This window comes from Pongo pygmaeus, chromosome 11 (assembly GCF_028885625.2).
Source record: "Pongo pygmaeus isolate AG05252 chromosome 11, NHGRI_mPonPyg2-v2.0_pri, whole genome shotgun sequence".
Classification (NCBI taxonomy): Eukaryota; Metazoa; Chordata; class Mammalia; order Primates; family Hominidae; genus Pongo; species Pongo pygmaeus.
In genome coordinates this window covers 97651857-97665421 of record NC_072384.2, presented here as the reverse complement: position 1 = coordinate 97665421, position 13565 = coordinate 97651857, and the positions used below count along the sequence as shown (strand labels likewise).

The following is a 13565-nucleotide window of genomic DNA, read 5'->3' as shown; positions in this document are numbered from 1 at the left end:
ACCTCGCCTCTACAAAAAATACAAAACTTAGCCGGGGGTGGTGGCATGCACCTATAGTCCCAGCTACGTGGAAGGATTGTGCGAGGCCAGGAGGTGGAGGCTACGGTGAGCCATGATTGTGCCACTACACTCCAGCCTGGGGGACAGAGTGAGACCCTCTCTCAAAAAAGAAAAAAAGAAAAGAAAAGAAATTATGCATCTCATCTTCTTCAGTCATAAAAATGACTGGCTCTTCAAATTATTGTATCTCCTATGTATGTCTTCAATATCTATTAATGGAAATATAGTCACTCAAATGAAATCTTAAAAAGTGAAACTGACAATTGAAAAAATTCATAAGACATTGTATTTCTGCTTTAGACATATTGGTGATATTAGGTATCTACTAATTTGTAAGGTCACACTTTTCCTTTTTTCTGAAATGACTTTAAAAATGTATAAATACATGTTAATGTAACTTTATCTGAGATTAAGCCATTGGAGTTTTTTTTTATTTGTTTTGTTTTGTTTTTTTGTAGAGACAATGTCCTACTATGTTCCTGTTATGTTGCCCAGGCTGGTCTCAAACTCCTGGGCTCAAACAGTCCTCCTGCCTCAGCCTTCCAAAGTGCTGGGATTACAGGCATGTGCCTCTGCACCTGGCCAAGATCTTTTCCTATTCATTAGTATTATCACACATAGGTAGAAATAATGTATAATTCAATCTTAAGAATACGCAAATTTCTATTTGCTTTTGATATTTCAGCTTCATCAAACCCAGAAGTCATCAAGATAAATTCAATTCTGGATATAGTAACAAAAGTGGAAGACTATTATCTTAAAGGATATATTGTCGGGGCTATTCATCCTGTTATACAACCTGTGGGGCAGCGAAAACACCTACCTGCAAGTTGCCTATACAGAGTGGTGCTATCACGCTTGAAATTAAGGTAAGCATGCTGTTCAAGAAAGAGGCAGGTGAGGGTGACAGTTCTCTTTGTCTAAAAGAAAAAAAAAATTTGAATCAAGTGACAGAGAATAAAGGACACATAAGGGTTTTAGTTTAAAGCACATTTTCCAGCAGTGGAACCTGGATTGAAGCAAGGAAATGTTACACCTCCTTCCTTAAAACTCCTGATTGATTTTTGCTTCTTGCAGACAAATGTGTCCTAAGTGAGGATGTCAGTGAACAAAGGGGAAGCAAAATAGATTCCAGAGGCACCTGGAAGCTCCTGTAGCCACTTCAGCAGATGCAGGAGAAGCAGTGAGCTACAGATACTATCACTAGGCTAAAGAGCTGACCAGACCTACCAAGTCCACTTTCACTAAGCTTTCTGACTGTCCTACATTGTTTTATTAATAGTGGCAACAGAAACTATCTGTACATTCCAAAACTTTTTTTTTTTCAAGACAGAGTTTTGCTCTTGTTGCCCAAGCTGGAATGCAATGGCACCATCTCAGCTCACTGTAACCTCTGCCTCCCGGGTTCAAGCAATTCTCCTGCCTCAGCCTCCCAAGTAGCTGGGATTACAGGCTCCTGCCACCACAACCAGCTAATTTTTTGTATTTTTAGTAGAGATGGGGGTTTCACCATGTTGGCCAGGCTGGTCTCGAACTCCTGACCTCAGGTGATCCACCCACCTCAGCCTCCCAAAGTACTGGGATTACAGGCATGAGCCACTGCGCCCGGTCCATTCTAAAACTTTTAACAACAGAAAGACCTACTATGACAAGTTCTCAAAATTAGATAGACCTCTTGTTAACCTTTTTCCAAAATCTAATTTAAAAGCTAACCATTGTAGTGTTTTTTATTTTAATAGCTACTTTTCCAAACAATACTGCAACCATTTTTGCCAGCCTAGAGTGTAAATTTGATAGTTTTCATGGTAAAATAATACTGTTGTTCTTTCCAATGAAGAATAAAAATAACCAGACAAATATCTTAAATCAACACTTACACAACACTTTACCTAATATGTTACTTAATGACAGGGATGCATTCTAAGAAGTGTGTCCTTAGGCTGTTTCATCATTGTGTGAACATCATAGAGTGTACTTACACAAACCTAGATGGTATAGCCTACTATGCACCTAGGTTATATGGTATAGCTTATTGCTCTGAGACTCCAAACCTGTACAGTCTGTTACTGACTGAATACTGTAGGCAATGGTAACACAATAATAAGTATTTGTGTGGCTAAACATACCTAAAGATGGAAAAGGTACAGTAAAAATATGTTACTCTATAATCTTGTGGGACCACCGCTGTATATGCAGTCCATTGTTGACAGAAACATTATGCAGTGCATGACCGTATATCAAAACCATCCTAAAAACCAGGGAAAAAACTACATTTTCTCTTTACGGTGATGGATCAACAACAATCACTTTATGAGAGGGCTAAGCAGAGAAGGAAAAATGAAAGCAGAGGAAAACTAAGAAAATAGGAAAATTTCAAAACACAAGAAAGGGCCTTAAAAAATTCCAGGTGTGATTTTAAGGATCACTGTCTCCCATGGAGTAATTGCCTACTTTAACATGTCTGGCAGGGTGTGTACAGGCTTCAGCTTTCACTAGAATATGAAGCCTCATCAGATATTTACTAGTTCAAGCATTACTAAGTAAACATGACATTTTTGCACAGTAGTAATGCTTATGTCCTAATTACAAATGTTATCAACCATGTGTGACTTATCTTTTCTGCTTTTAGGATTACTTCAGACAGGCTTAGCAGTACCCTTGCAAGGCTAAGAATAAGCAAAGAAAAAAGATCAGAAAAGAAGAAAAAGGGAAAAGGGCAATATTTACTTGCATTTAAATGGAATTTTTACTTCTGCTTTTGTTTGATAAGGTATAACAACAATCTAAAATTATTTCTTATAACTTTATTAAAACTACAGACATGAAGCTTTTCTTTCTTTCTAAATTACAAGTTAAATTAATAGCAGTTTAAATTAAGGAAATTTGAGTTAATAGAAGTTATTGTGCTTTTCTGGTATTTTTATATAAGAAGATAGCCATCAAGCTTGAAATAATAAAAAATGATTACCTTGACCCTGTTTGTGAGTCTCTCACTCATTTTCACATGAGTATATTAGCTGAAAAGCGGCAATTGGCCTCCAATCATAAACATATATATTCCCTCTATTACAGCCCAAAGAATTCGGCAGCACCCAGTGGACAAAGACGCCCAAGGCTTGTGATTGAGGAATGTCCCCTAACTTCTGAGGCACAAACAAATGACGCAGCAAAAGAACTGATAGAAAAGGTACTAAATTTATGCACTTTTTCATGGGATATTGAGAAACATTTGGTATTTCATCTTCATCAATTTCCTTTTTTACCCCCAAAAGAATAAGGAAATGACAGGTAACTTTTCTACCAGAATTTAGAACATATCGAAGTACTTGTGCCAAATTGTAAAGAGTTTAAAACAGAAATACAGGTCAGGTGAAACAAAATGGACAACCAGAACTAAATTTAAACAAATATAAGAAGTTTAATGACAAACCTGATGAAATAAAATGGAGGAACAACCATTATTTAATGAATGCTATTGGGAAAGTAGGCAATTGTTCTGCAGAGAATAAATTCCACATTTCAGATGAGATAAAGAGGTAATTTTTTAATATAAAAAAACAAAAGAAAATGGAAGAGTAAATATAGTCAATGAATAGATTAAGGAGTTTGAGTATATAAATATAACAACTGTACTAGGAAAACTAATCTTAAAAAAGAAGAATCAAAGAGAAATCTGCAACAGATATGTCCTATGGGAGCTTCATTTTCAAAATATACATTACAGGAAAGGAATACAAATCCATGAAAGTAATATGCAGTCTTACGTGGACAGACAGAGACTATGGACAGCAAATATAAAAGAAAGAAACGTCAATAATTAGGAGACAGTTGGTAACAGGTTCAACCTAATAATGTTTAATGTAAATAAAAACTGAGAACTAATACCTCACCAGTATTAAACCGGGAAATCTAATTAAAATCCGGTATTAGCAAAGCTTTAAGACAAGTTAAGGCCAGGTGTGGTGGCTCACACCTGTAATCCCAACATTTTGGGAGGCCAAGGCAGGAGGATCACTTGAGGCCAGGAGTTCCAAGACCAGCATAGGCAACATAGCGAGACCCCCAACGCTACAAAAACTGAAAGAAAAAGAAAAATCAGCTGGACATGGTGGCACATGCCTGTAGTGCCAGGTACTCAGGAGGGTAAGACAGGAGGATCACCTGATCCCAGAAGTGAGCCTGCAGTGAGCGGTGATCAAGCCACTACACTCCAGCCTGGGTGACAGAGCAAGACTCTATCTCTAATAGTAATAATAATAATAATAATAATAATAACAAAGAAAAGCTAACATTCATAATACAACTGGCATTGTAACAAATTAATGCAGTATTCCTGAATATCTACTTAGTAAGAAGAATCATAAATCCCGTTTTGTCTTTTTTTGTTGTTGTTGTTAAAGAAAATAGGCTGGAGTATAGTGGCACAATCATAGCTCACTGCAGTCTTGAACTCTTGAACTCAAGCAATTCTCCTGCCTTAGCCACCCTGGTAGCTGGGATTGTAGGCATGTGACATCACACCCAGCCAATTTTTTTATTTTGTAAAGACAGGAGTCTGTATTGCCCAGGCTAGTCTTAAACTCCTGGGCTCAATCGATTCTACTGCCGTGGCCTCCCAAAGTGCTGGGATTACAGGTGTGAGCCAACATGCCTGGCCATAAATCCCATTTTATTTTTTAATCTCCTCCTTAGGAACTGATTTTATGAAAATAATTGAAAAGGGGAAAAAATCATTTTTATACAAAGATATTTAACCAACAGTGAATAAGGGTCCAAATTCTCAATAACTGGAAGACTTTGAAAGAGACAATGATGGATTAATATAATAGAACATTTTATAGGCATTAAACATGACAACTATATTGACTGTCAAGAGAGAAAAGTCTATACAATATAACTTAATTGAAACTTAAATGAAAAGTTAAATGCTATATGTATATTGATTGAAACAAAAAACTTGTACATTCATAAATATTCTAAATTGATGGGATTTTATGGTGAAAGGTGTTTCTTTTCCATTGCATTGACATATTTATAAGGTTTTACTTTTTATTTAAATACATACAGCTAAAATCTAAGGCATTTCCTTTCAGGTAAGAAACTGAAATGTGTTCGCTTGTTTTTCTAGTTGTTTCCAAGCGTTAAATACCATGTATGTAAGATTACCTGTGGTTTGGGGATAGCCAGTTATAGTTGCTAATGATTATTTCCCATTTAGGTACAAAGTCACTATTCAATAAGGGTTTTTAGTCTTTGAGACTAAATTTTATAAACAAACTATGCATACTGTTTATTAGTACTATTCTGGGAAATTTTTTTTCTGGTAATAAATCCACTCCAGCCAATTTCTTTTGAAAACAAAAATGTAGCTACTAATTTAGTCTTAACAGATCACCATCAGAGCCCTTGTTTTGCATTTGACTTCCTAGACACAGTTAAAGATCTATTTAAACAGGAAAGTACTGTTATTTCAGCAATTAGAGTAATGGGGTTATTTCATTAAGAGAAAAGCTTCAGGAAACATAGCACATGAAATATTTGAGCATTGCTCCGGGTATGAACAAGAGCCATAGATGAATTGCCAAATATTATTTTTGAGCAGCTGCCTTGTGTAAAGAGTTGGTTGTTGAACAGCTAACTTTTAAGTCAAGTTCTAACATTATATCAGTGTTCACTCTAATTTTAAAATTCGGTTTATAAGTATTTTTCTCAGAATTTTAAACTAAAAATAACATTTTAAAAATATCAATCCTCCAACTTGAAAATGGAAAAAAATTAATACTATATTTGTTACCAGTCCTTTCCAGATAAAATTTCCTAGTAATAGAAAAAAGATTTTCTGCTTCTTTTCACTCAAATCAACTAACAAGCACTGACGATAAATTCACCCATTTCTACCTGCAGAATGCCATATCTCTATCCTGCCGTCTTCTTCTCTCCCAGGACAACTGATATAAAGGAAAATTTGTGGTTGTTTTAAATGGTTACAATATCAATATGTTAATTCATAGGAACAAACACTATTTCACCAGCTCTAGTCCTTTGTCCTAGCTCCACACACCCACACTCTCTCCCTGCTCTCAGAATTCTCCTGCCTTACAAGCTGGAGCTGAGTGAATTAAGTTGCCCCCGCTGACTGGGCATTGCTCTCTGTTCTGCCCCAGTTCTTCCTGGCTTTTCTCATTCCATTTCATTCTGACTCTAAATGTTTGCATTTGCAACCTCCATCATAATTCTTTTTCTTTCTCCTCCTCCCAAGTAACATTTACAACATTTAATTTAAATGTTTAAAACAGTAGCCATATAAAAGACATTGCTGTTTCTTCGTTTAACTAATTTAACAAGTACTTATAGAGCACCTATGAGTACAAAACACTGCAATACAAAGAAGGATAAGACATAGTCCCCTATGTCAGCCTTCAAAGGAGCGGCCAGTTGAACACATGAGGAAAATAGAACAAAGAAACGAAGTAAAAACAGAAAGGAACAGGCCTTAGGTTTTTGGCTGTTACATTTAAACAAAAGCTAAATCTTACCTATATGTCAATGGGAAAAGTGCTGAGTTTAAAAACAAGCATTCTTAAGTTCTCAAAAATTATTTCACTGATATTATATCATATGCTTCAGAATCCTATTCTCTAATTGATAGGATTGAATCTAATCCTATGTATTTGGCCCACATAGGAGACAATAGCATAAAGACATAAGCCGATCAGAAAGCTTTGTAAGAGTAGTGGTATGAATTGGGCTGTGCTTTATACCTACACATTTGTCAAGAATCAGTCTTTTAACATTTTTCTTTGATACCATCAAACAAGCAAAACTATATTTATTTTGCTTTTAATTTAATAAAGCTCTTCTTTATTAATGAAGATGTATTTGGTAATGTTATTTTTAGGAATTTCTTGGAATAGGTTTTAATTTTGCTCCAACTGGGGACACCATTGTTAAATGGTCTGCAAAAATCATGCTACAGAATTATTAGTTCTTCCCAAACAGTGGCCCTTCAGGAAAAAATAATTCCTGTTTTCATAACTTCTAAAGTATATTTGGTTCTGTTTGAAGGTCATGATGATCGTGTGGCATGGTCTTGGGGGCAGTGCTATTTTACAGGTGATTCATTAGTTTATGAATGAGTCTTTTGTTACTGGTCACGTTACTCCCTCTTCTAGTGGATTTCCTCAATAAACCTAAAGGTTAATTGATAAAGTAATCAATGAAAATCGAGCTTACATTTTGTTCTGCCATTTCTTTTTAAATATCAGATTAATTTCGCTGCTAAAAGAGGAATGAAATTTGTTGGATTCATATCACAGCCTTATTCTCCATATAAATTCTGCAATGGAACCAACCATGATGGAGATATAGAATCGATGCTACATGTGAGACACAGTTCAGATGAAAACTGTAGAAGTTGGAATGAAGGGACATTAAGTGGGCAATCATCTGAAAGTGGAATTGAGGAAGAACTTCATCATGAAAGTGGACAGTATCCAATGGAACAAAATGGCAGCCCTAGTTCCTCTAAATCAAGAAAGGGAGAAGGTAATAGACAAGATTAGTAGAAAGAGAATATACTATAGCTTAGATTAAGCAAAATAAGTTTTTGAGGTTTTTTTTTTAGAAATATGAGGCAAAGTAAATTGCTAAAGATTATAATGACTAAATGAATTAATACAAACTTGTCATGATTTTTAAAAGTTGTTACAGCTAGCAATAAGGCAGGGCAGTTTTTTAGACAGTTGTCTCTGGCAGGACATACAATGCCATCCACATAATGAAACTTTGTGTTGAAGATTGGTTTCTATTTAGTCATCCAAAACTCCCTCATAAATTGGAGGCTGTACATGTGTACCAAATAAGTGAGTCTATTAAGTCTAAAAAGCTGTTCTGATTTATGCTTGTACTAATAAACAGCGTGTGAGAATTTTTGTTTTGGCCTTTCCCATTTCATGGATGGTTTTCACCTTTGAAATTAATTGGCTTTCTTTGATCATCAACTAGAATGTGAAACTGGCACATCATGATGAAACAATTAATATAACAATAGTCCCTGCATCCTAAAATAACTTTGAACAACAGTTGTATTCTTCTGTGCCAGCTAGCAAGTCTTCCCAAGAAACTGAGAGTATTTTATTCATGCATTTGGGACCATTCAAAGTTTTCTGATACCTTTGTGGGCATGCTTTAAAAAAGCACTACCAGAGAAAAGCAAAGGCTACGTATACCTTAGCATTAACAACATGGGCTCTGGAATCAGATACCTCAATTTCTTTATAAAAAGGGGTAATAGTAAGAACTCTCTCATTGGGTTGTTGTGGGAAGTAAATAAGAAATGTCTACAAAGTGTTTGACCCACTGACTGGTACAGAATAAACTCTATGTTAACTGTTATTAACTGATCCTTCCATCAGTGTTGGCACTGGAGGAGCACACCTTGGTGTCAGGCTTTCTGGGTTATGTTTTGATGTGCTCAGCATCCTATACATGGCATAGATTCATTTAGCCACATAAGCTCCACCTCCTGAAGAAATAACTGGGAGCATTTACCAACTTAGATCGCACCCATCTCCACCGTCACCACCACCCTCCTCTTTTCTCACCCGTTCCCTAGCTAACAATGTCCCTGATTTTTCTGCAAATGTAAAAATTATAGGAATGTGTATTAGTCTGTTCTCATGCTGCAAATAAAGAAATACCTGAGACTGGGTAATTTATAAAGGAAAGAGGTTTAATTGACTCACAGTCCAGCATGGCTGGAGAGGCCTTGGGAAACTGACAGTCACGGCAGAAGGGAAAGCAAACATGTCCTTCTTCACGTGGTGGCAGAGAGAGAAGAATGAAAGCCCAGCAAAGGAAGAGGCCCCTTATAAAACCATCAGATCCCGTGAGAACTAACTCACTGTTATTAGAACAGGATGGGGGAAACCGCTCCCATGATTCAACTATCACTATCTGATCCCTCCCACAACATGTGGGGATTATGGGAACTACAGTTCAAGATGAGATTTGGGTGGGGACACAGCCAAACCATATCAGAATGTAAAAGCGAACAAGAGGTATCGGAATTATGGTCAGAGAGCTATTCACTATCTTCCACCCATTCCTGCCTTTAAACTCCATGTGAGTTCCCACCCTTACTTTGAGAAATAGACAGATGTCTATTTCTATTCCTTTAAGTTCTATATCCAATATAGTACTTAATGTAATGTCAATCTTTAGATTCCTCTCTCTCAGTATTTTTAAAGTATATACTTCTCAATAACTTTTCTGTAGCAGTGGTTTTTAATTAGAAGAGGGAGAATGGGGGTAGCAAGAATTCACAAAAGACCTCTTTGAGTATCTGGTGAAATCCATGGAATCCAGATACTTTTGTCTGTCACACAGGTGATGTTAAACTTCCTAAAACACAAACATAGGTGTGGATCCACAGACCCCACATTAAGAATTTGCCAATTCCTAGCAAAGCAGAAGATATTATCCAGCATTTCCATGTCTGTTCTAGGGTCACTCTCACACGTGTCCAAGGAGATACAAAGTTTGTAATAACAGAAAAATTGGAAATATTGCATATGTCCACCAAAAGGAGACTAGAACATTGGCATACTATGTAGCAGTTAAAATAAATGAATAAGATCTATGTGGCTATTTACATTTTAAAGACATGTTGAACAAAAAGTCAATTCATATCTACAGTAGGATACCATTTTTTAAAAATTTTTCAAACTGTAAAATGTTACATATCATTTATGGTTATATAAGTATGTATTAAAAGATTAAAAGCTTGCATGAGAATGATAAACACCAGCTTCATTTTAGTACTTATTTCTGGAGAATAGAATTAGAGGATACCACATAGCAGCCTCAACTGTATCCATTTCTCATTTCTTTGAAACAATAGTCTGAAACAAATATAGCATATTATTGACATTTGATTAAGCTGAGTGCTTGTTTGTATGCTTAGAATATCTCATGATTAGTGAAAAAATTAAGAATCTTTGATTAACAAAATTATAATTTTCCCCTTTTTTCTCCTTCTGAATGCCTAGCCTCAGACAACAAATTGTATACAGTCTTCAATGCTTTTGATGATGATTCAACCTCCTGGACCTATCAGGAAGGCATCCTGTCAATGAAAGTAACAAGAAAAGGATCAGTCATTAGTACACTTGATGCTGATTGGCTGGAGTTAACTACCTTTTATTATAAACAAGGCTTGTCTTTAATTGATTCTTTTGTATTCTGGGAAACATCTAAAGGTAAGTTTTATGTTAATGATATTTTATATCTGAAGAATTTGAACTTGTATCAAAATCTGTGAAAATGTTTTTACCTCTCACGTTCCATGGCTGAAGGTACAGATACCATTCCTAAGGAAATAAATTCCAGCTGTTACACAGATACATAGCTTTAATTTAAAATCTTAAAGCTCATTCAGCGCAATGGACACTTAAGGAGTGTGGGCAGAATTATAACCTAAAATGTTCACTGTTGGGTTGTAACTGGGAAACCACTGCGTGATTGACTAGGAGAATTTTCCAAATAAGAGATACTATAATAGTCCAAACGGGAGGTTTATGATGGCATTTCATGATTACTATTCATATTTATTACATTATCCCAATTTTGAACACTATCTACCATGTATATAGTCAGTCTATACCTGATTCTTTCTATAATTTGTATAGAAAAGTCATCTTTGGTTTAGAAAGTGACGTTGGCTCTGTTCTTACTTTTGTCTTCACCTTGTCTTTCATCCCTCTCTAGCCTTCCTCATTTAGTTACAATGGAGTATGTAATTATTTGTGTCTATCACGAAAATAAAGACAAACTATAAAATATTATCAAAAATTACATTCTAGGAATTTTTTTAAGAGATGAGTGTTAAAAAAAGAAAAAGAAAAGGTAGTAATGAGACTAGAAAAATGCATTAGGAAAGGTGAAGGTTATAAAATCCAGGATAATTAGGAACTCTTAACTCTATGAGGTTAGAGAAAAGAATGAAAAGCAAATAAGATCTCCCTGTACTTTACTATTGTTAAATCAGCCTAGTATTACCTTAACTGATCCAACTAAAGACTTTGGATGATATTTTAAATTATCAGGAGTCATGTTCCAATAGGCCCTTTTAACTAGCAGTATTAAGGACCCAATCATTGGAGCACCCAGAAATACAAAACCTTGCGTAGTGCTTGGCACATAGCAGGTGCTTAATAAACATTTCTTAGTATTTTTCAGTAGGCCAGGCACTGTGGCTCATACCTGTAATCCCAGCACTTTGGGAGGCCAAGGCAGGCAGATCACTTGAGTCCAGGAGTTCGAGACTAGCCTGGGCAATATGGCGAAACCTCATCTCTACAAAAAATGCAAAAAGTTAGTCAGGCATGGTGGCAGCCACCTGTATTCCCAGCTACCCAGGAGGCTGATGTGGGAGGATCACCTGAGCCCAGGGAGGTCAAGGCTGCAGTGAGCCATGATTGCACCACAACATTCTAGCCTGGGTGACAGAGTAAGACCCTGTCTCAAAAAAATAAAATAAAAATATATATGTGTGAGTGTGTGTGTGTGTGTATATATATAAATTAAAAATATTTCTTCATGTTTTTTGGTTATTGGAAGCCTCTTCCACTTGGTCTTTTATTTATTTTTTTATTATTATACTGTAAGTTCTAGGGTACATGTGCACAACGTGCAGGTTTGTTATATATGTATGCATGTGCCATGCTGGTGTGCTGCACCCATCAAATCGTCATTTACATTAGGTATTTCTCCTAATGCTATCCCTCCCCCCTCCCCCCGCCCCACGACAGGCCCCAGTGTGTGATGTTTCCCACCCTGTGTCCAAGTGTTCTCATTGTTCAATTCCCACCTATGAGTGAGAACATGTGGTGTTTAGTTTTCTGTCCTTGAGATAGTTTGCTCAGAATGATGGTTTCCAGCTTCATCCATGTCCCTTCAAAGGACATGAACTCATCCTTTTTCATGGCTGCATAATATTCCATGGTGTATATGTGCCACATTTTCTTAATCCAGTCTATCATTGATGGACATTTGGGTTGGTTCCAAGTCTTTGCTATTATGAATAGTGCCACAATAAACATACGTATGCATGTGTCTTTATAGCAGCATGATTTATAATCCTTTGGGTATATACCCAGTGATGGGATGGCTGGGTCAAATGGTATTTCTAGTTCTAGATTCTCGAGGAATTGCCACACTGTCTTCCACAATGGTTGAACTAGTTTACAGTCCCATCCACTTGGTCTTTTATAGCAATAGCAAAGTTTCATAGAAAGAACATGGGCTTTAGAATCAGACAGACCAAGGTTTAAATCTTATGTCTTCTACTTATTAGCTGTGTCATCTTGGGAAGTTAGTTGAGCTCAGTGAGTCTCAGTTTCTTAAAGAGGAATAGAAATACTCCTACTTTTTATTGTTGTGATGCTGTAACAAGATATAATAAATGTAAAGTGACTCCCAGAATGCCTAGCTTATAGTCAGAGTTCATTTTCTGGTGTTAGTTTTCTTTCCTGCCACTTGTTATGTGCAATTACAGTACTTTTAGTGTGGAACATCTATTTAGAGGTTGGTTTATGCTTCATAATGTCTCTCTCTCTCTCTCTCTCTCTGTTTCTCTTTCTCTCGTGTTTCTCTTCTCTCCAAAAAGTTTAGTTGAAGCCATTTCAAATTTTGGTGTGTGACTAACTGCTGAACAGAAAAACAAAACATATGCTTTTCGCAATCTCTCTCAGGCATCCCTGCCTTGGGTCTTGCCTGATGAAAATAAAATTAGCCACAGCAGTTGCCAGCCAGGCTCTGTGTGGCTTTTGTTCTTAAAGCTTCAGAAGCTATTTACAGAGCCCCAGGGAGACTCCCTCTCTCAGCAGCTTATGGGGTGGAGGGGGTCACGGAGAGGGGGGTGCAGAATCTTCCCCTCTCAGCAGCTCTGGAATGTCTCATTAGACATTTGACATTGCAGGCTATGGCAAGCCCCTCATGAGCCACGTCGGTCTGTGGGGTCTGGCAACTGAGCATGTCATTTGGGACTTTCCTGGGAGTACACAGGGAAGTTGCCAAGGGGAAATTGTGACCAATATCTGTGTCACTGTGAGAAGCAATCAGAGGAAGCAGGGCTGAATTGGTCGCTTTGTTTTGGTATGTTTGATGCCTGACATCTAAAGCACATGGGGAGGGTGGTGGGGGCAGACAATGCATATTTTGTTTGGTCTTGCTTCTATCCTCTTCCAAAATATTGTCAGAAGTTAGCCCACCATGAGGAATGGAAGAACAAAACCAGACAGCGCTCAGAAATTTAAATATATTACCCCACAAATCACATTGAATAAAATACCTCCCTCCAGAAACACGGCGGGGACGGGGGACAGATGTTTAAAAAGTTTTCTACTTCAGCAGTCAGAGTGTAAAAGTTGTAAGATCTGTGAAATTCCTTCTCAGTGTCCCTCCATGCTCACTCTAACAGCCTTTTCTGCTGTGAAACACACCCT

At 36.8% G+C, this 13565-nt stretch overlaps 1 protein-coding gene across 2 annotated transcripts in view; it reads left to right on the top strand.

Moving 5' to 3' along the window:
• Nucleotides 1–13565, top strand: part of RFTN2 (raftlin family member 2) — a 97569-nt gene that overhangs the window by 28852 nt on the left and 55152 nt on the right. The window contains exons 2-6 of one of the 2 annotated variants that reach the window (XM_054478379.2): nt 746–929; nt 2690–2830; nt 3133–3247; nt 7326–7605; nt 10110–10319. In XM_054478379.2, the coding sequence (XP_054334354.1) occupies nt 746–929; nt 2690–2830; nt 3133–3247; nt 7326–7605; nt 10110–10319 (930 nt within the window). The remainder of the gene's footprint in view (nt 1–745; nt 930–2689; nt 2831–3132; nt 3248–7325; nt 7606–10109; nt 10320–13565) is intronic. The other variant, XM_054478382.2, reaches the window with a different exon arrangement.